The sequence below is a fragment of the Uranotaenia lowii genome, chromosome 2 (assembly GCF_029784155.1).
Source record: "Uranotaenia lowii strain MFRU-FL chromosome 2, ASM2978415v1, whole genome shotgun sequence".
NCBI lineage: Eukaryota > Metazoa > Arthropoda > Insecta > Diptera > Culicidae > Uranotaenia > Uranotaenia lowii.
Genome location: NC_073692.1, coordinates 59,937,906 through 59,962,386, shown reverse-complemented (window position 1 = coordinate 59,962,386; position 24,481 = coordinate 59,937,906). Strand labels below are relative to the sequence as shown.

The following is a 24,481-nucleotide window of genomic DNA, read 5'->3' as shown; positions in this document are numbered from 1 at the left end:
GCCAACACCAGGCAGCCAGCGAACCGAGCACTGTGCGTGTGAATGTAGCAAAAGCAACAACAAAAACATCCTTCTAATTCAATCCCTTCAATCCAACAACCACGGCCGAGCTGTGCGTGTGTATGCAGTAAAAGCAACAACAAAAAAAACATTCCTTCAATTCAATTCGCCGGCAAACAACCACGGCTAAGCTGTGCGTGTGTATGTAGCAAAAGCAACAAGAATATATTCCTTCAATTTACCGGCAAACAACACCGGCCAAGCTGCCCGGCTTTAGCAGCTGTGTATATGTAGCGTGTGTATGTAATAACAGGCAGTAAGCAAAGCACAGTTCTCATTCAATGGGTTTCCCGTTTCCTCCACTCCCGTTCCCTTTCCCGTTTCCATCACAAGACAAATGAATACCTTGAAAGGAGGCCAAACGCCGGGAAGCCACTGTCGTGCGTTTCTTTTGTGATTGATCGGTGGCAGAATGCCTATGGCAAATATCCCTCTTCCTGCATGAAGCTCAAATAGTACACTGGTTAAGATGACGGTCTGGCAAGACCATTTAGTTAGTGATTTGAGTTCGATTCTCCCTACGGGTGCTGTGTGGTTTATATTTTTATTTTCTTGTTTCTGGGATGAATTATCCAATAGGAACGAAATCCCATAAAATGTTTTTCTTGTTTTGCTTGAATGTAGTGGTCATGCATCATTTTAGTTGGGAGCCGAGTCCTTATGCCAGTTACGGTTTTTCAAAGATATCATCTTCGGCACAGTGCACATTTCAGCGCATTATCGGCACAGAGATGTGCTAAATAGGCATTGGATTTTTGCAACCTTTTCTATGGGTGTACAAAGTGTCGGTATGTTTAGTGTTAACTAAATTCTTAAATCGTTATCAAGTTTCTTTGAGTGATGCTAAAATTTTGAGCTTAAATTTTTTATTTCATTTTTTTATTTTGAAGAGAAGTAGAGGAATCAAGTGAAGTTTCGTTCGGTTTTTCCTGTGCTAATAAATTATACACAGCAAAAAAATCTGAATCCTTAAAAACACTGAAAATGAAAACCCTTAATATTACATGACATGGAACACGTTTTTGTTATGTAAATTTACCAAATCAAATACAATTGAACCATTGAAAGCACTGAAATTGAATGACACTAATTTTACATGACAGAGAACACGATTTCCTAATGTAATATTCCGTCTTATATGATGCTTCTTTTTATTTACATCATATGTGATGTAATTTTCCAAATGTTATTGATCACACAAAAACAATATGAATTCTTAATAGCACTGAATTAGAAATATCTTAAAATTAAACGACACGGAATGTTATAAGGACATTGAATTTGAATTCAATCAATATCACATTACACTGAACATGATGATGTCATGTAAAATAACAGGCTGTCTTAAACAGGCACAACCAAAGTAATAAGTCGAAAGTCTTGAAGGTTCCCGAAGGTTTCCTATAAGCCCAAGTTCAGATGCGGCTTAAATTACTATCTTTTGGTTCCGTTACATCGAAAGAGTAAATAATTTAAAAGTGATTGATTTGCTCTTAAGGAATTCGTTGCTTTACAGTGGCACTAATTAGTTTTGTTCTAGTTACAGCGGTACAGACGGACTTGCATGTCATTTTCAGTGTTTTTGTTTACTTTCATCAAGCTAACCCGGACCGGATCCGAGATAGGTAGATCAAGTAATCTAGCTATCCTGGACCGGATCCAGCTGCAGGAACTGCTGCTCGCATAGCGTCTCGAAGTGCCAAAATAAAATCGTGCTAGTATGACCAGCTGCTGCAAACAAGCCTCCGATGAACCATGTAGAGGCGCAGCAGTAGTGGATGGTATCGACTTGCTTGCCGTTTGATCGTCTCAATTGTGTAGTATCCAAGAGCTGGATCAGTCTCAAAAATAATTATGTTTATTTCAATAAATTAGGACTAGGTACGAGCGTGTAAAACAAAAGTTTGAAGTTGACAGAATCCAGTTGAAACCGACTTTTACCAACGATTGAACGAAGCTAATGAATATAGAGTTAATGAAATGAGAGCGAGATAAGTTTAGATGACACCGTATTCACTCTCAGAGAATGCAAAGGTGTAAACGAATAGGCATGTTTTAGGAAACGACGAGTCCGATGCATTCATTCTGTTTCGTCATTCAGTTAACGATTTTTGGGAATGAAAGTTGCGCGTCCTGTTCGCGGAAAAAATAAAAATTTAAAATAAGTTACGACAAATTGATTGGTAAGTTTTAGAATATTTGTTAAGCTAAAGCATTTTACCGCAGAATTCATTTGTTTCAATAGTGGATATTTTCGTTTTAGTGCAGCCTGGGAAACAAAACCGCTGAATGCGATAAACAACGAAGGATCCACACTGTAAAATCGATACCGTCCGTCACCTAGTTGAGGTTGTAATATAATGCTGTCGGACAAAAATGTAAGTACAATCAAAAATCTTATTTATGAACACTAAAAGAGTGCTAAAAGTTTGCTGTTGCGAACAGAAGTTAAAAAGCTTCACCTCAGGTGAAAGAACAATAAATACCAGATGTTAAAAAACTGTACACAAAGCTTATCTCATAATATGCTGTAATTTAAGAAACACTTCTTTTTACTTTTCCTCCCATATAGATGGTAACCCGAGCAGACTAATATGGCAAAATTATAGCAAATTTTGCTATCACGCCTTGAGAGCCAAATGTGCTCTCATTTTGCTTGACATAAGGTGGTACACAGCAAAAATGAGAGCACAATTTTTCATACTTGGTTAGCAAAGTGATGCCTAATTTTGCTAAAACTGAGACCCTAACTACACCTCATTTTCTGAGAGCTTGGAGAGCACAACGATGCCAATATAAGCCATCCATTAAAACACAATGATAGCTATATTTGACATCAATATGCTTTCAAAACTTTCGGATGGGACAGCAGAACGAGGACTGTGTAGACTTTTTTACAAGAAAAATTTGGCAATACTTTGCTACCCGTGTAGGAAAATTTTACTCATGTTTTTGCTATGTATCACTTTATATCAAGCAACATGAAAGCAAAATTGAAACTCGAGGCATGATAGCCAAAGTTGCTTTGTTGTTGTACTCGGGATGTTCAAATCGGGTGTGAAAGAAAACGTAAAATGATATATGTAAAAACTTACCTAAATACTCATTTCATTTGGTCGAATCACTCCTTCCTATCAACAAGCGCTCCTGGCTCACTCATGTCGCTTTTCAGTCGTTTCGACAAACTCTTGTTGTTACTATTGGCAGTATTTTATCCAGCCCCACCATCACCGCTAACTCCAGTTCGGATTCCTCAGTTCCCCGTAACGCTTTTCAGCAGACCATATGCGCCTCCTTTTTTGCACTTCTTCGTAACACCGCAGTAGCGAATCGTTTGTTTTTATGTTTCAAACCTAAAAAATAAGTTTTGTTTCAAATTCAATTTTTGCTCTCGGAGATTTCAATTTTAAAATTTATTGAGTTCACTCACAATAGAGATAAACCCCAGATTTTAGATATCTTTAGCTTTATAACCTTGTTTGCAGGTGTTAGCAATACCAGCGGCTTCCGTTGTGAAATTGATGAATTTTGAACACCGCCCTTTTCAGTTGGCACAACTTCATTTACATTTAGTCTGCACGACTTGAGGCTGACGTACTTGACGTTGATCTGGATCAGTTCTAGGCAGCATTTACAGAAAGATTCTGCAAATTCGACAATGTTCAATGTTCTTTTAAACTTGGAAAGGTAGTTTTCAATATTTTACATTCAATCATCAGCAACAAATATTCAGCCTACCACTACACAGCACGACAGTTACTCCGGTGGCCAATATCTTTTTAATTTTATCTTATGTAAAGTTCCAGTTACGGACACGGACATTTCTTTCACTTTTCACGGACCTGCAATCAAAAAATTAAATAGATTTCGAAATCTTTTTGGATATCAGGTGCGAAAAAGCATTATCTTGCACTAGTTGACTTTTCACGAACTATAGTTAAAAACGGATTGTTCACGAAAAGTTGTCCGTGGTTTTGCACCATAGTATTCGATTAATTTTACCGGATGCGAAAAGACACTTACCTAATACATTAAACTAGAAACAGCTGATGATTCTTGGAGAGGGCTGATGGTTAGTTTTCCATAGATTCATTCGGTTGTTCAAACGGAGCGTTTCTGGCTTCTACCCTTGCGAGCTTCAATATCCCGAGCATGGCATTACTCCCATCAGTTCTGCTTGAACCGTTTCCCGCGTATAGCTTGTCTGCAGTCCATCGCGTCAGCGGTTTTACTTTTTTTTCTCTGAAAAAAGGTTTTCTTTCAAATTTGATTCTTAAAACATACTTTTTTCTCACCTCCGGACGTGATCCATGGATAGGGTGAACATCTCACAATCGGTAGCCTCGGTTTGGCCGAGCAGATTGTACCGGGGCCACGCCTCCGGTTTTGGTCGATATTTCGGTTGCGGATAGAGAACGTTCCACTCATCGCACAGGGCTAATAAGTAATGATCATATGTAGATCCGGAACCGGAACTTGACCGACGGCTTTCGGGATGTGACGCATCTAGTTGCCGTTGACGAAGCGGACCAGGGCCATTGTGAGCGAATTCCGTAAAATAATGCCTAACTGGAACGGGGTCTTGCTCTTCTTGCGCAACTTTTTGATATGCTTATCGTCTGCATTCAGCTTTAGGGCTCCAGCCAGGAGGGAACCGAACGTCAATACGGCAATGTCGACTGGAAACTATCCTCTCCGGAAGTGTGTACGCGACCCATTTTGGCAATTTATTTTTTTCACTCGCGCCGATTCCGGAATGATATTAGACCACACGACTAACGGCACAAAAGCACGGACGAACGGGACAAAAATTTAGTTCTGCGCAAACAAAAACAAACACTCAAAAAATTGTCAACTTGTACGCTTCGTGAAAATGTACATGGATTTGACACCCTCAAAATCAGGTAGCAAACAGAGCTCGCGCAGCCAGAAGAATTTACATTATTTTTCGTTGAGCAATGGGATGTTTACATTATTTTCATATGGATTGTAAGGTGAGAATAACGTAGATCGAATGTGAATAAAAATTCGTAGCGCTACATGCAGAAGTGAATTTTTCGTAACTTCCAATCAGTTAGAAAAATATTTTGATTTTCTAGGAATATTTTATTGTTCCTAATAATTCACGCACATAACACGTACGCAAAACCGCTCTACACTACACTTAACTTCACTTATTAATAAAACTCAATTTCGTCGCGAAGATTTCATTCGGTTGATGACCAATAGATGACCATAGATGACCAATTCAATATTTTGTTGAAATAGCAAAAGATGTTAACAACAACCAGATAACAACATTTAATTACTTACGATAAGTCAGCTCCTCAATGACCCAAAATATCTCTTAACGCCACCACCAAATATTGGATAGAAGCCGTATTGAGTACTGTTTTGTCTATCATAGATTACATCTAGAGTTAGTTTTGATTAAGTCGTATGAGCCAATTCAAGAGTTATATCAACATCAAGAATGCACTAAATCGGTTTATTCTATTACTATTTACTATACATAAATTGAATTTGTCTTCGTTTTGACCGCATACAATTATGTGATCTTCACATAAGCTTCTAAGTGTTTCACATATATCTACCAAAATTTTACTTTTCTTTTTTTTTCTTTTGTGAAAGGAACCTAAAATTAACGTAATGAGCACCTACGTGAAAATCCAGTTAAGTTAAACGTTTCCTTTTTTTAGTGTAACAAATCGCGACCGACCGCGACCAGGGTGCTTACAGTTAGGGTGTTAGCATTTTGAGGAAAAGTGGGCAAGGGGTACCAAAAGTTTCTCAGTGGTGGAGGGTGGAGACGGAGCGCTTTTTGACAGCCAGTTGCTCACCTACCATGCCTAATATTACGATTGCCTGTCACTAGATGGTCGATTCCGTGTTTTAGTATATTAACCCACCCGTAGTTGTACTCGCCCTGACCGCGACCTGGCGACAGATTGATTATACACGCTCCCAATTTATTACTCAGCATTAATTACGAAAAGATCAAAATAAATTCAGTAAAGGCCCTTAATTTTGTGCTTGCTCATTCTAAAAAGTAAGCTTTATTAATTTTATTAGACTCCTCAAACCCCTTATAAAACCAATACCTGCTATAAAACTTTAAATATTACTTGGGATAAGTTTGATTTCCATCCTCAAAATAGCGCTCGACAGTGTTACTAAAAATACAGTTCGCCTGTTTGCGCGTGGCACGAAAAGTTGAGAAAATTTATGATGCATCAATGATGCTTAATTTCGCTATAGAATTTATATCTCAGGTTTGTTTTTTTTTTATTTAAATTAAATACGTACCTTAATAATGTCTAGTTTTGCTGTCAGATTAGTTCTAAATTAAAAAATGCTATATTTTATTTGGTCTCGAGTTTGTTTTCATAAAAGTTAAGAATGCCTTCAAGATGTCATGTTTTGAATAGAAAGATTCCTTAATAATGCCTAATCTTGCCATCATTGGTCTAAGATTTGTTAACAAACAAAGATAAATCTTAAAAATAACTAATGGTACCTCAACGATGCTTAATTTTGCTATCAGATTTATTTTTACATCAAATTGTGCTAGCAGCTTGCTGTTGTTACCTAAATTTGGTGTCAGCTTGCTGTCAAATCGAAATTATTGACACCATAATGATGCCTACTTTTGCTGTCACGAAAATGTCAATAGCACTTGATGCTATCAATTTGCTGTTGACACCTAATTTTGGTCTTAGTTTGCTGTCGATTCTGGTATCAAAGTCTGCTCGGGAATGTCTTTCATAAATGATTGTGCCAAGGTACCAGTCCCAATTGAGTTGACGAAAATTAGTAAAGATGTCATTTTTCCCATTTCGAAACATAAACACGCCGACGATGGTAAGTGGACAGATCCTCAAGGGGATGTAAGACTCTTCCATCACCACCAAAAGATGAAGCCTCCTCCCACCAGAAGGAACGATTTATGTCCTTTAGAAGCTTGAATCTGGCGCGAGCAACCAGCGATTTTCATGATAGTTAATGGCTCAGTCGTCCTTCTGGAGTAGCACCAACAACTGGAGCAGTATTGCTTAGCCCATCCTACGGAAAACCAGCAATCAATCCGAACAGGACTTTCATAAAAGTACCATTTTTTTACAACAACGTTCGTGAAGAGAGGATCAGAAATAAATTGAAAAAAGAAAAAAAAATCAAATCAAGAAACGAAAAGGTAAATAATACTATCCTGAAACATTCAAAACCTTTCACTAAGCATTTATTTGAATGTTTCACTAATAATAATTTAATGTTTTTCTTTTTGCAGCTCAAAACATGCTGAAGTGAACTAATTCAAAATAGAATTTGTTTTATTTGATAATCAACGGAGATATTATTGAGTCCTTAATTACGAATGTTCAGAAAGAAGTTGTTAGTTGAATTGGAATCTCAATTTCCTCTATATTTCAGTCGTTTTCTAATCTTTTTTCGTATCTAACTTTTCTAGATGTGTTGCACAACATTCGTGATCAATAGTCCTTGGTTCGTCGCAGTGCTATCAATGATGGGCTGAGTGTGTATAATGAAGTTGATGTTAACAACACTGCGCTTAGGGCCGCCCTGGCTATTGGGAATGGCCGAACATTACTCGTTGCCGAAAGGACAGCCACGGATAAAATTAGTTATGCCGCAGCTACCGAAAAATCAACAATGGATGACCCCTGATCAATCCTTTTTTTGTTTTTGCAGCATTGCAACGAACAAAGAAAACATCTGAATCGTGCTTCGCAATCGAAGTGTCAATATAATTTAAGATGGAGGTGAGAGATTCCAATTTTAATGAATTAAAGTTGAAACAATTGATAATAATAAATATTTCAAAAGATTTAAAAAATTCTTTTTCTATTTGTTTTCTTTTTAATTAAAAGAAAGGAAATTTTTATGCCGAATGAAAATTCATGGAAGAAATCTGTAAAATTACATCCTTTTTTATGTAAATAAAACGAAGCACCATATTTGACGGAATTTTCAGTGCGAATGGAATATTACACGTTTATAAAATTTCCACGTCTGTTAAATTTTACAGGCATGTAATATTCAAACCACATTGAAAATTCCGTCATATATGATGCTTCTTTTTATTTACATCACATGTGATGTAATATTACAGATTTTTTTCGTTGTGTGTAGTTTATTTTAACGTGAAATACATTTATTTTGTAGGCTAAATAGTTTTCTGTGCAGTGATAAATCTCAATGCCACCTGTCGCCATCGGATGACATCGAGCTATCACCGCGGAGAACAATTTCCGGGACAATAACAATATTATATTGTTCCATTTTGGGCAAGTATCATTTCTGTTGTTGTTGTTTTTTTTTTGTGATGTCCTGTAAGCTCGAACGTTATGAATTGTGACATAAGGGAGGGGGGAGTTATACTCATCGTTACGTAACGATTTTTTCTTTCAAAAAATTTCATGCAATTTTTCCAGGGAATGCAAACCAATTTGTTCAACATGATTCTAGTTGGTTTGTATCTTTTCCTTTTCTTCTTCTTCTAACACCAACATGGCCAAAACTTGTAGGCATCCTAGAAAATGATAAACTTGTTTTCCTCATTTTTCGTTTAAACGTAGTAGATATCTAATACATGGAACATGCATTGCAGATCCTAGTACTACGGCCAGGCCAACCATGAGATGTAAAATGCAACTGTTACTAAAATAAGAGGGAGATATGAAGCGTGGAGTTCCTTGCCTTCTTCATATGATTCTATAGAATTCGGGTTTGAAGTGATAATGTTCAATTTGCAAAGTTAAAAACGAAAAAAAAATATCAAAAAATGGATGGATCTTATTCTAAACTCACAGTTTGAGGCTTGTTCCACAGGTTATCCAATATTTGCCACCATTCGCCTTTTTCAGTTCTTCTCAGTAAATGTTTCACAATTTTCAGTAAACCTCACCAAAAGCTCTTGATCCTTTAAACTATGCTCAAGATTTTTTTTTATCTTCATGAAGATGTCTTTATCTTCATTTTCGGAAGCGACTGTTAAACACATCTTTGAACGATCGATGCCTTCTTTTATCCCTCTGGTTTGTATTATTCCCTTTCATAAAGATTCTGAGAGAGACTTTTTAAGATTCGTTTTGAATATCCATGAAATAACCGTTGGAAACCCGTATATTTGACACCCAAGATTTTAACATGCAAAGTTTAATAGTTCCGACGAATATTACTAAGTGAAGTATATTTTACATAACGTGATGCTCCTTGAGTAGAATAAATTAATAAAGACCGTCAGCTAACAAGCACATAAAAACTCGGAATAAGACAATCAATAAGTGTTTATAGAGAGTTATCATTATTGAGTTCTATGAAGCGATCTGAACAGATATTAACTCAGTTTATTTTGTTGTATATAATTTGAATGATTTAAAAAACTAAAAACCTAAAAAAAACCTTCAAAAATCAAAATTCAAAAATATGATAAGAGGGGGAGGGGTATTAATCAGCGATACGTAATTTTTTATAGGGGGATACGTCGCCGCGTTACGATTTGTGACATACGGGGGGGAGGGGGTAAAAAAAGTTATTTTTATTTTTGCTTTACGTAATTAATGGATGTCGCCTAAACCAACCAATTGATCATTTAACCGTAAAAAAATCATTTAACCCAGAGAAAAAGCTTAACAAACCGTAGTTTACGTATTCGATAATCTGCACTCTAACCATAACCAAAACTTGATATTTAATGCGAGCCGGAGAGTTCATAATACCCGTCAATCTCACCATCTTATGCGCAGCACAGCCTCTACCTGTCTTAGTCAACGTCGAATTTCTTTCATTGGTCCTACGAAGTTCAACAGCCTTCCAGAAGATATAAAAAACAGCTCTAATAGAAACATTTTTATGATCAAACTAATACAATACTTCAAAGTAAACCTAAACCATATCCAACCACTAATTTAGCATTTTTTATTTTTTTTTTTTTTTTGATAATTTTCTTAGCAGTAAATTTAGTTCTAATTATTTAGTTTTAGTTTTTTTAATCTATTCTTATAAATAAATAATTAATTTGTTAATCATTTAAATGGATCTCTTCAAAGGAATATTCTTCCACTGAGATTCATTGAGTAAAATTCTCTTTTGTTTTTTCATACTTCCTCGTAGTAAATAATATTTTTTACGTTCTCAGCATGATTAAAGTTTGTCCGCGTTTGAGTTTTTAATGTTATTTTCTTGTTTGCTGCCAGACATGCTGAGAACAGTTAGCGTCCATTACCAGGGGGCTCAAATGAGCTTTTTGGTATGGGGGAGTGTGGTGGGCCGCTAAGAAAAAAAATGGATCTTAAGATAAAACGGTAACTTAAACTGTATTTTTTGGTGTTTTGCGTGAAGAGAAAGAAATTTTATTTACTCAAAGAGGAGTATAACGCCGCAGGATTATTCGTATTTTGAACATATTGGCTAAGCCTAACAATTTTAAAAGCATCGAGGAAAAAATCGGTATTCAAGCCGATTTTTGGAACTTTTAACACCGAAAACCGATTTTGTCAGGCTTGAATATACCGATTTTAATGTGGCATCACTGTTCGTGTATGTTGCCACAGCTCTGGTAGTATGACCATCTCAGAATGTACGAACGTACGTTCCGAGCTAGGTCAGGCAAATAGAAATTCGGTGCAGCATTTTTGTACTTTTCGACAGAAAAATGAGCACTTTTTTAAAAGATTTTTAATCGTTTATGTTAAAAAATCTTGCCGGTACCAAACAAAATAAACAAAGCTATTGCTGAATAGATGAGGTATGCTCAGTTTGTTGAAACTTGTAAACTTATGTAAACTAATGATCATTCTAATAAAATAAAATTTGATACCTGCTCACTGGTCGGTGATTTAATCAGACCCATTTAATATTTGAGTGCTTTTTTGTTTTTTCTTTTGTTTTCCACCCCTGGGTACCGTGGAGCTCTTCCTTCATACCTCCTGCAGCTCTACGATGTCAGATTTGTTCTTTGAAATTATCGACGTTTTCTTGTGAATTTTAATAATAATAAAACAGAATTAGTAACAAATTGACCATACGTTTCTAGCTACATTATTAATAAAACTGACCGAAAAAAGTCGATGATTTCGAAAAACAAACAATCGTGGTGATAAATCCAAAATTTGATATCGAATTTGCAGCTCTCCAATTCGTTGGAGAGCACAAGGGTACTGCCCATGAAATTTAAGAGATCGGCAGTTCCTTATTCCAAGTTTCCAATCCCTGGTCCCTTTTCGTCGCGTGGGTCTGTGCCGATCTCCCTCCGAAATTCCTTATTCGTTGCTAGGTGAATAATAGCACAGTTCCTCTGACTCTTAATAATAAAAACCTTAACCCTCTACTGCATGGACTATGAATCCGTTGAGTAAAAACGTCAACGGAAATGACTTTATTGTCCTCTAACTAAGCAAATTATGCAAAAATAAAAACAAAATTTGTTTTTTCAATAGTTTCTATTGTTACCTTCGATTGTGAAAAGAAACTTTAAAAAAATGCCGATTTCTAAAATAATGCAAAAAAGTGTTCAAAACACTCCCAGATTACGATGATTCGTGAAATATTTAGTCAGATTAAGGGATTCTCTTGCGGCTAAATATTCAGCAGTAATCTGGTTTAATTACACGTTTTTTTTTTACATATTTTTTTTTTTAAATTTGCAAAACAATCTAAAGCGTACTAAACCAACTTTCAGAAATGACAAAAGCTTAGCTAGCTCTGATGAAAACATAAGGACACGAGACGGTTATTGTGTTGTGTTGAAGTGTAAAGTTTTAGCTGTTCAAACTTGTACTCTTTCTATTTACAAATTCAATACGGACTTTAAAATTCTATTTTTGCAAAAATATCCCTAAAGTTTTTCAATTTTTTATTTCTACTTTTTTTTTTTGCTTAAGTCAACCCAGAACCCCCATACATCCTTGAATTATGAACGTTCTTCATCATCTCACTTTGTAAATCCTTTTTCTGACCGGTGCTGTTTAACCGGTGTTATATTCAAACTACAGTCTAAAAGCCCATGAACACGCAAAGTTTCTTCATCATCTGTGACAGCCGACCGCAGTCTGATATGTGAGATTACCTTTTTTGAACCAGTCCTGAATGTTACTGTTCTGCTGCTGTCCAGGAATTCTTCCACCTTCCGGAATAATGTACCAGTAATTGAAGCCACCAGGATGCCAAACCGTCGCAGCCGTCGCCCTGGCTCGTGCCACCACAAACCTTGAATTTCCAGAAAAAGTAACAAGAAAGAGACAACTGAAAAAGGTTGGCAAAAAACCTTAGCTCGTCCCAGAGTCAGTGTGTGCTAAAATTTATTTATTTACCTTTGCTTTACCAACTGGTTGAAAAATGTGCAACACATACGTGTGATTTATTTCAAATTGCATTTCGCCCCCCATCCCTCCATCCCCTTTGCCCTGCCCGAGGTTGTAGTGCTGGCTGATGGTTGTTGGGCCGAGAAAAATCAGTTTATTCTGTCCTGGCTGCTGCCGGAGAAATTTTGCGCCATTTTTTTCGGGGTGTGTATTGGTACATGAAAAACGATTATTACTTGACCGAAGACATGAACTTTCAGCAGGACTGCTTCCCGATAAGGGGAGAAAATCCAAAGAAAATACATTGAAAGTGAGGAGAAACATTCAGGAAATTTGCAATTTTTTCGACTGAACGTAAATTCAAGTTAACGATTGATTAATTGTTCTCATTGGAAACCAACTTGCTTGAATTTGAGCTAAATCAGGTTTGAATTTCAGATTAAAATCTCGGATCCAGAATAAAAATGTCCTTTATAAGTATTCAAATTAAGGATTCAGATTCACAAATCTTCCTCTAGTCTAAGATAAAGATTTTAAAAATTTTGTGTGAAATTCAGTATAAAGATTCAACACTCACACTAAACTTTTCTGAGTAAAGTTTTATGTGAAGAAATCTTCTTAATGCATATTTGAACCATTACTCAGCGTTATGGCTTCAATTTTTATTCCCTTTACGTACTCCCATCCTAACGACTTTCCACTTTTTGGTGTGCCGCAATTTTCTAGCTAAACACTTTTCCTGACTTGCGGCTAAATAATGTTGCATTTAGTCATATTTCATGATGCTTTTTTTTCCTTTCAACCATCCTCCATCATCAGCTCGGACTAGCAACAACCCTAGCTGTAGAAAGATTGAGGATTTGAGTAAATTGAAAAATCAATAACGAACTGGCTCCCCGGAAGCTCGAAGGTTGGGCTAGTTGGGAAGGGGGACCTTTCAGAAATATGTTGATTTAGATGCTGTTTAGATCTTTCCCCGATATGGAATAAATTTGAAGCAGAACAGTTTAAGGCGGGAGGTCTCTGATTAAGATATTTGCATTCTTAACAGTATAGACTCGTTTCCGAAAAAAATCCTGAATGATTCCTGGAAAATTGATTTTTCCTGTGTTTCAAGGATGAATCTTACTTGTTTATCACATTTACCTAAAGATTTTTAATTAAAATTCATATTTTTCAAGGAAGCTTACGGACATTTTTTCCATTATCCAAAAAAAACGATACAGAAAATGCTACAATTTGAGTTTTATGCCAAAGCGTTCTCTCTTTTTTGTGAAATTGAGATCATCGCAGTCGAAGTCACGAAGAACTAACGAAAATATTTTTTTCAAATCTCTCCAATCCCTACAGGACTTTCCGCCGAGCTGTACTACATTCGTGAGGGTCAGGTGAACGAATACGCCCTAAACTTCATCATCCCGGTGCCGGCAACGGTTCAGGACATCAGCTTCACGTGGCAAAGTCTAACGGAAAAGCCGCTTCCCTACAAGATCAGCATAGTCACATCGGATCCGGCAACGCTTCCGAAACCTTCGATGAACATCTCCCGGGTCGGCGAGATTCCAACGCACATCGAGACGTTCTCGATTGCCCTCAAATGTGCCGGTCGAGATCCAGCCGAGATTGAGGTCACCATTACGATCGAAGTCACGTTGAATCGGGCTACCGGAAATGCCACTGAATTGGTTTTTCGAAGAAAGAAAATTTGCCTGAATTCGTAAGTTTTTTTTTGTATTAACCCAAAAAACAATTTCGAGTAACACATTCTTCCGACCTTTTGCAGAGACACCCCGGATGCAAACCAGCCGGATCCTTATCTCCTGGAAACAGTGACTCATTCACCGAACGGTCTGATAACGCTAATCGTTGGAGGAACCCTGGCGATCATCTTAGTCCTAGTTCTCATAGGGATTGCGTACTGTGCTCGAGGGTCGCTTAAACGTAAGCCCCATCACGCTCAGCCTATTCGTACATCCAGCTTCCAGCGCCTACAGACACATCCACCTTCAGCACCTTCATCGATCGCACCGACGATCGCAACTCTTTCCCGAAACAAAATCTACGCCAATGCTGAACCGGAAGAACTTCAACGTCGCATCACCGAGCTCACCGTCCAGAGATGTCGCGTCAGGCTGTCCTCCCTACTCCAGGAAGGAACCTTCGGCCGTGTCTATCGAGGTTCCTACAACGACAGCCAAGAAGTGCTGGTCAAAACCGTCGGTCAACATGCTTCCCAAGCTCAGGTTTCGCTGCTACTCCAGGAAGGAATGAGTCTCTACGGCGCTCAACACCCCGGAATCCTCTCGGTCTTAGGTGTCTCAATCGAAGATCACACCGCACCCTTTCTCCTGTATCTCGCTCCAGAAAACATGCGAAACCTCAAAATCTTCCTCCAGGAACCGATCGCTCGATCCCTTACCACCATTCAAATCGTTAAGATCCAACTTCAACTAGCTCAGGCCCTCGGACATCTGCATAGCCACGGAGTCATTCACAAGGACATTGCTGCTCGTAACTGCGTGTAAGTACTTCACTTTAATAACCCAACCTAACGCTTAGTAACGCCACCCTCTTTTTCGCCCTTGAAACAGAATCGACGATCAGCTCCGGGTGAAGTTGGCCGATAACTCGTTGTCGCGGGATCTGTTCCCCGGGGATTACTACTGTCTGGGGGATAGCGAAAATCGTCCGATCAAGTGGTTGGCCCTGGAAGCAATCCAGTATAAGCAGTTTGGCGAAGCCTCGGATACGTGGGCTTTCGGGGTGCTGATGTGGGAACTTTGTACCCTTGCTCGGCAGCCTTATGCTGAGGTGAGTTTTGCTGATAGATTTTTTGATCAAACCTTGATTCTAAAGAGATTTTCTTCTATCTCAGGTTGATCCCTTCGAAATGGAACACTACCTACGAGATGGATACCGATTGCAGCAACCAATCAACTGCCCAGACGAATTGTAAGTATTTTGATCAATTGTGTGAACATCGTTTCCAAAAATCGTCTATAGTAGAGATCTGGAAATTGGACCTTTATTAAAACCATCTAGGCAGTCTAGAAAGTTGGGATCACCTACAAACAATACCTCAAGTGATCTAAGGCTAGGGAAGACGCCTGCAGCATTTGCTTTAAATTACCCTGAAAAGTTTTTTGATCAATAGACACGTGATAGTAATCAGCACTCAGCACTTTGTACTTCAGCCTCTAACATTGATCCGATCCGTGAACTGCTTCAGAACGACAATATTCATTTTACTTACTTACTTAATGATCCCGCGCCGATCCCTCGGTGCATAGGGCCGTGGTAAAGACCTCCACTGTTGACGATCCGAAGCCAGCGTCTTCATCTGGTCCCAGTCATGATTCTCGTCGACAGTTCGGATTTCTGCGACTAGGCTTCGCCGCCACGAGTTTCTGGGTCTGCCTCTTCTTCGATGACCTTCTGGATTCCAATCTAGCGCCTCTCTGCAAATCTCGTTTTCATCTCTTCGCAGCGTGTGCCCATTCCATCTCCACCTACGTTCCCGAATCTCGATCTCTAGCGCCCTTTGATGACACCGGCGATCATTTGAGATCCAGTTGCCAGGCCACCAAGCGCGGATGATATTCCGCAGGTTCACGAATACTTGCAGTTTTCGCGTTGTTACCGCATATGTGCACCAAGTTTCGCACCCGTACAGCAATACGGATTTGACGTTTGAGTTGAAGATTCGGATTTTCGTTCGTAGAGAGATCTGGCGTGACCGCCAGATGTTTCGGAGACTCGCGAACGCAAATCGGGCCTTTCTGATCCGGGTTTCGATGTCCTTTCTAGTACCACCATCAGGCGTTATCTGGCTACCAAGATACTGGAAGCACTCAACTTTCTCAACTTGTTGCCCAGCTACCATGAAACTGGAGGGATTTCCTGTGTTAATCTCCATCGACTTGGTGTTTCCGACATTGACTTTGAGACCTGCTGCCTTGGAACTTTCGGTGAGGTCGTCGAGTTTGCTCTGCATATCTGGTTGTGTTTGGGAGAGCAAAACAATATCGTCAGCCAGGTCAAGGTCGTTCAGTTGCTCCATTGTTGAAGGATTCCACGGCAATCCTCGGTTCGGTGCACAGTCAATCGATCCAATCAGAATCTCATCCATTACGATTAGAAAAAGTAGCGGTGATAGAATACATCCTTGGCCATGAATACTAATAACGAACTGATTTGAGGTTGGTATGGAGAACTTACGCTAGAATGCGTGGCCAAGGCTAACTTATCAAAATTCCGCCTTTTTTCAATTATCCGAATGTTGGACCTCATTTAAAGATAAAGCGTATCATTAATTTAATTGCAATTAACAATCTTCAATAGAATCCGCCAATAAAACAACAAATGAATTTGCTTCCTCAAGCAAACTTTGCAAAAACTTTTCAAAGTCAATTTAAGTTTCCATAAATTATACATTTATCCTCCCACTTGCATGAATTGTAGAGTAAAGATCTTCTTCTATGCATTTTTGCTCTTTTTCAGTTTGAGCTCATGAGCAGGAAACAACATTTTATCATTTATCTTGATCGCTACTGAAATTGTCAAAGAGATTATGGCTCTCTCACATCCATTGCATAGGGCTTAACCAGCTATCATTTGTCCATTAAATATCCTGTTACAAAAAGTTTAGGGAATTTTTACCCATTATGTAATATCGTAGTTTTCTTTCATATACATATGTCGCCTTTCACTTTCAAGTTGTCAACGCAAATATATATATATTTTTTTAATTTTATTTCGCTTGTTTTTTTTCCATCAATTACTCCGGCTGTTCTCTCAACTCGCCTTTCGATTCCAAGCTGTCCTCTCAACTCGCGTGTTTTCTCATTAAAAACTCAGGTTGTGCTCTCAATTCCCCTTTCGATGTTAAGCTGTCTTCTCAACTCGCTTGTTTTTTTTTATCAATTATTCAGGCTATCCTTCCAACTCGTCTTTCGATTTCAAGCTGTCCTCACAACTCGCTTGATTTCTAATCAATTACTCAAGCTGTCCTTTCAACTCGCCTTCAAATTTTATGCTTTTCTCCCAACTCACATAATTGTTTCTAAAACATTCAGGCTCAACTTGCCTTCCAATTTCAAGTTGTCTTCTCAATCCGCTTGAAATTGTGAAAGTGTTCAAGCTGTCCTTAAGAATCGCTTTAAATTTAATTTTTGTTCTAATTTCGGCATTATTTCAGAAGCCGCTCATTTTCCAAAAAAAAAAACCTGTTATTTATCACTGAATGACTGGCACTAAATTTTTACATTAACTACTTCTCGCTTAAGGAGTATTTGAATAACTCATTTCACTATGTTTTTTGCGTAATGGGTAATTAATAAAGTGTTAGATTTTTAAGAAACTTTGATTATAATTATCTCATCGTGAACCGTTTGTTTTCCTTTTTGGTTCGATTTTTCTTCATAATTTCTCGTTTAACTGAGATTGCGAGAAACAACCTGTTACGGTCGCCAAATGTGCAGACCTGTCCGGAGCTCCGAAGCTCAGACGCAAAACCGGTAAACTGCCGAATCACGAACTACCAGGGGAACACACACACTGATTGACTCACTCGCTGGATCGCCGACTGACTGACTGACGTCCTGCACGCTAAAGGCGAATGCCGCGATATCGGTTTAATCCGTTCAAACATCTTTAAAATTCCTTGACCTACGAAAACATGATAGTATTCAGCACTTTGCACTTCACTGTTTTAGAGCGACAATACTCATGAACGAAACCATCTCCAGTGTTAGTGTACCAGCTTATTCATAACCTGCCTTCTTGATAAATCAAGGCCTGACCTCTTCCCTAGCTACTCAACTTCCGTCATCTACTCGCAATATTTCTAGATCCGGTGCCCGATCAAGTGGCACCTGGGCCTTTACTATAAGACTTCGTGGATTCCTGACGAATACGACTGCAAAAAAAAATTGAAAAGAATTTGTGGGAGACTCATCAACCCTCCAATTACTTGAATTACCTGGGTTCTCCAAATCGGCGTTTGTAGGTCGGCTACCCCATTCCTCACCCTGGCTTTAATGTCCCGGCGAAAACCATGGAACTCCTACCTGTGAGCTCCCCGACGATCTTATCAACCACAGTGCCAAACATTTCAAGGGAAGCACTTGGTGAAGCATAGAAGTTTCCAAGGAATATCCCATTAATTTTGGCTTTCATGAAGCCTCAATTTTCTGAGTTCACTATGCCTAACTATCAGCGCAGATGAGACATCGAGCAACATTTGCTATTGCAACCGTAAGCTTCATCAACCCGATTTGTTTCCTAGTTTTGAGAAGGCCTGCCTTTGCTAGATCCCCTTCTAATCCAATCAGATTTGGTTTTGTCCGCCCAATGCCACCCACAAATCGATCTCAGTTGTGTTCTCTTCCAGATTATCCTTAGCTAGAAGCCATTACTCATGATTGTTAAACTGCGCTACAACCACAACTCAAGGGTCTTCACACCTCCCTATATAGGATTTGCTCAAGACCAATTTATGTACACAGCTCCCTAATAAGGACTTGGCCTCAATTAGGTTGAACGGAGCTAATTTATCCTGAAGGGTATCCACGATAAAATTGCCACACACAAAATTGATTCGCAAAATTCGAGATTTTATCCGATTGCCATCAAATTTTCAGGGATTGAAAAATAACTATTAAACATCATTTTACCATTTTACTCGTATTTTATTTACAGTCCATACGCAAATGCCCACACATGGGCTTAACCCCGGCCATAAAATTCTGCACAACCTGTGAATCAACCGTAAACCCATACTTTCTTCAGATCCTCGACTGTCTTCCCTACCTTAGGTCGTTTAAGAAGGTGCTGCTTCATAATCACCCAGTATCTTCTTCTCGATGGGGCGCGATGGAGCTCTGGAGTGTTGAGAGGGTTGAACATTTTCCGCACGAAATTGACCTTATTGTTCGCGTACCACTTCAGCTCGGCCTTGGAGTAGTGGCATAAGGGCCATTCCGGCCAGAAGATTTTTGGGACGTTGTAGGCCTTTAGGAGAGGAAGCAGCCGCTTCTGGAGGCACTCTTTCAGGTACAACTGTCCGTCTATCATGTCATAGGTCACGAAAGGTGCATTCCGCTTCCCACACGTGCAGATGGCTTGCCAAACCAGGAATTTATTCGCAAATTTGGACATCTTCTGACTGCGAACATGCTCCCGAATGCTGAACTTATCCTTGGCCGTGAAAAAAAGGTTTCCGGGGATATGTTTGAAGTCGGCCTTCACATATGTTTCGTCGTCCATGATGCAGCATTCAACTTTCGTCAGCATTTTGAGGTACAACTTCCTGGCACGGGTTTTGGCGAACTAGTTCTGCTTCTCGTCGCGATTAGTGGCCTTTTGGACCTTGAACGTTCGAAGCTCAGCCTTTGTTTCGGTCTTCTGGACAAAACTTCGGCTTAAGTTGAAGGCCCCAACTACGCGGTTATGATTTTTGATGTTTTACGAAATATTTTTCCTTCACTTCTGAGCTTTCGATCACTGGTCAATAGTTCCTCGAACCGCTTAATCACTCGCGATACCGTGGGATTCGCGATTCCCTAAGTTTTAGCGATGGAACGATGCGAGAGATTCTAGTTCTCGTGTTGAATACGCAAGATTTTATCACGCACGAGCTGTTCTTTCGACTCCATTTCCGCGAATTTTGATCACAGATCACAGGACTTGCTACGTATCGGGAATCAACTGGCGAGATTTAAAGGCGCAAGAAAATCGAATAAAAATATATAAAATAAGTGGCAACACAACAGACTTTAAAACTTGCAGGATGTAAACAATGCACTATGAACTAAATCCACCCAAATTTTCATTAAATTCTACTCAACGGGTAAAAAGTTAGAGCAATTTCATAGTGTGACAATTTCATCTTGAACACCCTTTAATGAGCTCCACGTCGAACAGATAGACGAAACCACTTTAAACAATACCTCTCTCCATTATGATTCGAACCCTGAACCCTCTTCCAAGGACTCGAGAACCGACATCTCCTCAAAATAAATCAATGTTTCCGCACAAACTTCTCCGCTTGATGACACGATCTCCTAGATGCTAAACAAAACTTAACTCTTCTCTACCGGACTCGAGGCCTGATCTGTCCACACACGATTCGATATCTCACTTCTCCTCGTAAGGACTCGCGGTTAACTCACACACCCTTCATCTTGCTGACTTAACGCAAGAGCTCTACGCTCGCGATTCGAGATCTGACCTCTCCTCATGAAGACTCGGGATAAAACACACAAACCTTACCCTTTTGTCAACTGGAAGTCCGTCTTCTTATTACTGGGATTCAAGGTTCAACACCTGTTACAAGTCGTGTGTCGGTCAAAAGCAGCTACTCTGGACTCGCGCCTGTCACACACGACTCACGAGCGAGACTAAACGGTGCTGAACGGTAGACTCAAGTGAATTTGGCAACGACTTCAGGCAGGCTTCCCAAACCAGGAGCTCTCCACTGCCGAACGGATTTTGATTTGCAACTTATTCCATTTCCAACTCCATCTTCTGATTCGACGTTTTCGCAAATATCTGCTTTCTGTAAATGCACTATAAAAATCTGATGGTCCCATGGGTCGTAGTCTAGGTACACTATTGTTTTGAAAGTGTCTCCAGGCTTAAAGTCAACTTGGTAACGCTTAATGACGAAATATAACATTTCAAATCTGTTAATTTAATTATATTTTTTTTTCTTATTTCAGATTCGCCATCATGGCCTACTGTTGGACCATGCTCCCGATGGAACGGCCCTCGTTCGAGCAGCTGCAGGTCTGCCTGCAGGACTTCTACGCCCAGATAACCCGGTACGTCTAGGGTTTGCTTCCGTCGTCGGTGGCCAGCGGCCCTGCTGCCGGCACCGTCGATCGTCCTCAACTAGCCCCACCGGTTCCAGTTCCAGTTCCACCACCACCGCCACCACTCCCACCACTCTCGAACGAAGCGGCACTGGTGGCCAGCATGGCGCCACTCATTCCTCCCTTGCCACCCACTACTCAAATCAACAATCCGGATCAACATTTCTACATGCTTCCAACGCCGCGAGCCCTCTCGCTAAGCTTTAGATTTAGAGTTAAGAACCGGCATCAGCAGCTGGCAGCACTGGCAGCCGCCAAGGCGGACAACAACAACCACATCTACGAATGCCCGGACACCGTCATTCTGCCGGCAACGCAAACGCTTCCCCTCATCAACGGAAGTGCGGTTTCGTGACATAAGGCCAAAGGCGCCAGCACTGCAGTGAGAGCTCGCGCCAATGGACAACTGGCAACCATTCGGGAAGGAGGCCGAAAACGTTCCAAACACGCCAACAGGAATAGCATTCAAGCGGGCAAAGAGTCTAACCATGGCAACGGAAACGCCGCCGCCTTCGTTATTCCCTATAGTTGCGAGGTGATACCCAGTATCGTTGCCAATGCTGACGCTGCCAATGGGAATTGATGCCGGAGTAGATATGGAATCTCACTAATATAAACACACATGTTAACATACTCGTCGTAAGGAAACACACCAATACATCCAGGAAAAAAATATGTTCGTTCAGTCGCAGGGATGGTTGAAATTAGTTGTTTTTTTAATTGTCTCGCTTTACAGTGTACTTAACCCTTCTTTCAAAGAAGCAATAGAAGAGAAAGAATTAAGACCTGGAAAATGTGAAATTTACCTATGATGTCGGTAATCAAAAAAACTCACTGATCTGAACCATCTCTGCGATTCCAAGAAGCATCAGACTTACCACACACACATACACATGATTTGTGCCAAAAACTATTTGCTAGCTAACACGTAGGATAGAAACCATAACTCAACGCGAAAGTAAACTCCAATCTCGATTTTAGTGCAAGTAGTTGAATTTTAGATAACTACGCTATAAATACAAATAGATATAGACAGACGTATATGACAAATACTAGATTAGTTTGATGGGATCGTCAAACATATGATGTAGAAGTTGTCGAACTATATAGGATGTAGAAACATTGTACTCACAATCACAAACCTTCAAAGTGAACCATTCATATCCATTCCCGTGATTGCGAGCTATTCTTGGTCGAAAAATGTAAAAAGTCATTGTAAATATTTGTTTTTCAAGAAATATTTTATAAAAAAAAACACCACTATGTTTATGGTTGACCGGATGAGTGAAAACTAAATTTTATATTTATTGAATCTTTCATATTTACTTTTCAAGCGTTTTCTTGCATTTCTTACGGTAGTTAAGAACTAATCAAAACCAATGGATTGAAACAATTTTCCCCGATATCAATAAGAAATTTGTAGGTGTATCCAAATCACTGCCGGCTTCACTTAGAACTAAATATTGACATAAAATCCTACAGAACCTAATAAAACCACAATAAAGCATAGCTAAACAACAAAACCTACAGTAGAAATTCAATCATTGCCGTGTAAAAATAGATCTAAAACCTTAGCTCGATCTTAGCTGTACATAAATGAAGCATCATGCAATGATTCTTGTAGAGTGTTTATTCGTTAACAACGTTTAGTTAACTGATAATCGATTATCTATACAGAAGTTTTCTATTTTGGGTTAATGATTGACTACTTACAATTTTTTGGCTTTAAAAAACTGGATAAAAACAATAGAAGAGACAAAAACCTGTCACCAACACTCGATATTCGTGTAGAGTAGAGAGTAATTTGGAAAAAAAACTACCCTGTAAATCGATCGATAGGATTATTGGTAATGCCACGCTCTGTAACACAACGGAATCATGCAGAATATATTTAGCATTTATTACAGCCCAATGTTGACATATTTGTAGGAATCATATACATCAGGAAACAAAAGTGTAACGGTGAAATTCGTATCGAGAAGCCTAATAAAATTTGTATATTTTACATGGGATGTGTATTTTTTCTCTCTCCGAAACTTGGGTGTCTGAACGCGATAACAATTTCCATTTTTTTTTGCGCTAGTTTTTGCCATTTTTGGTGTAATTTTGTGTCGTTTTCGTAATTTTTGTCATTTTTGTCATTTTTGTCATTTTTGTCATTTTTGTCATTTTTGTCATTTTTGTCATTTTTGTCATTTTTGTCATTTTTGTCATTTTTGACATTTTTGTCATTTTAGTCATTTTTTACATTTTTGACATTTTTGTCAATTTTGTCATTTTTGTAATTTTTTTTATTTTTGATTATTTTCACTTTCAACATTTTTGCCATTTTTGTCATTTTTGTCAATTTTGTCATTTTTGTCATATTTGTGTTTGTAACTTTTGTAATTTTTGTAATTTTTGTCATTTTTGTCATTTTTGTCATTTTTGTCATTTTTGTCATTTTTGTCATTTTTGTCATTTTTGTCATATTTGTCATTTTTGTCATTTTGTCATTTTGTCATTTTTGTTATTTTTCGTCATTTTTGTCATATTTCGTCATTTTTGTCATTTTTCGTCATTTTTGTCATTTTTCGTCATTTTTGTCATTTTTCGTCATTTTTGTCATTTTTGTCATTTTCGTCATTTTTGTCATTTTTCGTCATTTTTGTCATTTTTCGTCATTTTTGTCATTTTTCGTCATTTTTGTTATTTTTCGTCATTTTTCGTCATTTTTGTCATTTTTCGTCATTTTTCGTCATTTTTGTCATTTTTGTCATTTTTGTCATTTTTGTCATTTTTGTCATTTTTGTCATTTTTGTCATTTTTGTCATTTTTGTCATTTTTGTCATTTTTGTCATTTTTGTCATTTTTGTCATTTTTTTTTTCTTTTTGTCATTTTTGTCAATTTTGTCATTTTTGTCAATTTTGTCATTTTTGTCATTTTTGTCAGTTTTGTCATTTTTGTCATTTTTGTCATTTTTGTCATTTTTGTCATTCTTGTCATTTTTGTCATTTTTGTCATTTTTGTCATTTTTGTCATTTTTGTCATTTTTGTCATTTTTGTCATTTTTGTCATTTTTGTCATTTTTGTCATTTTTGTCATTTTTGTCATTTTTGTCATTTTTGTCATTTTTGTCATTTTTGTCATTTTTGTCATTTTTGTCATTTTTGTCATTTTTGTCATTTTTGTCATTTTTGTCATTTTTGTCATTTTTGTCATTTTTGTCATTTTTGTCATTTTTGTCA

The 24,481-nt window shown here is 38.4% G+C and overlaps 1 protein-coding gene and 1 long non-coding RNA gene across 2 annotated transcripts; both read left to right on the top strand.

Annotated features, from left to right (window-relative positions):
• The first annotated feature begins 6,822 nt into the window (after positions 1 to 6,822).
• On the top strand, positions 6,823 to 7,912 carry LOC129747383 (uncharacterized). Its single transcript, XR_008737498.1, has 3 exons — positions 6,823 to 7,252; positions 7,346 to 7,449; positions 7,526 to 7,912. It is a non-coding gene; the product is annotated as an uncharacterized LOC129747383 (long non-coding RNA).
• Positions 7,913 to 10,655: 2,743 nt separating this feature from the next.
• On the top strand, positions 10,656 to 23,258 carry LOC129741452 (tyrosine-protein kinase Dnt). Its single transcript, XM_055733188.1, has 6 exons — positions 10,656 to 10,665; positions 13,731 to 14,097; positions 14,164 to 14,901; positions 14,972 to 15,191; positions 15,256 to 15,332; positions 21,101 to 23,258. Exons 1-6 carry the CDS (start codon positions 10,656 to 10,658, stop codon positions 21,210 to 21,212), a joined length of 1,524 nt encoding a protein of 507 aa, XP_055589163.1. The 3' UTR covers positions 21,213 to 23,258.
• Positions 23,259 to 24,481: the final 1,223 nt, after the last annotated feature.

What these genes read in the sequence shown, in the direction of transcription:
- LOC129741452 (XM_055733188.1), top strand. An exon ending in CTCGGCAGCCTTATGCTGAG is followed by an intron (nt 15,192 to 15,255) that starts GTGAGTTTTGCT and finishes CTTCTATCTCAG; the next exon opens with GTTGATCCCTTCGAAATGGA. An exon ending in ATCAACTGCCCAGACGAATT is followed by an intron (nt 15,333 to 21,100) that starts GTAAGTATTTTG and finishes TTCTTATTTCAG; the next exon opens with ATTCGCCATCATGGCCTACT.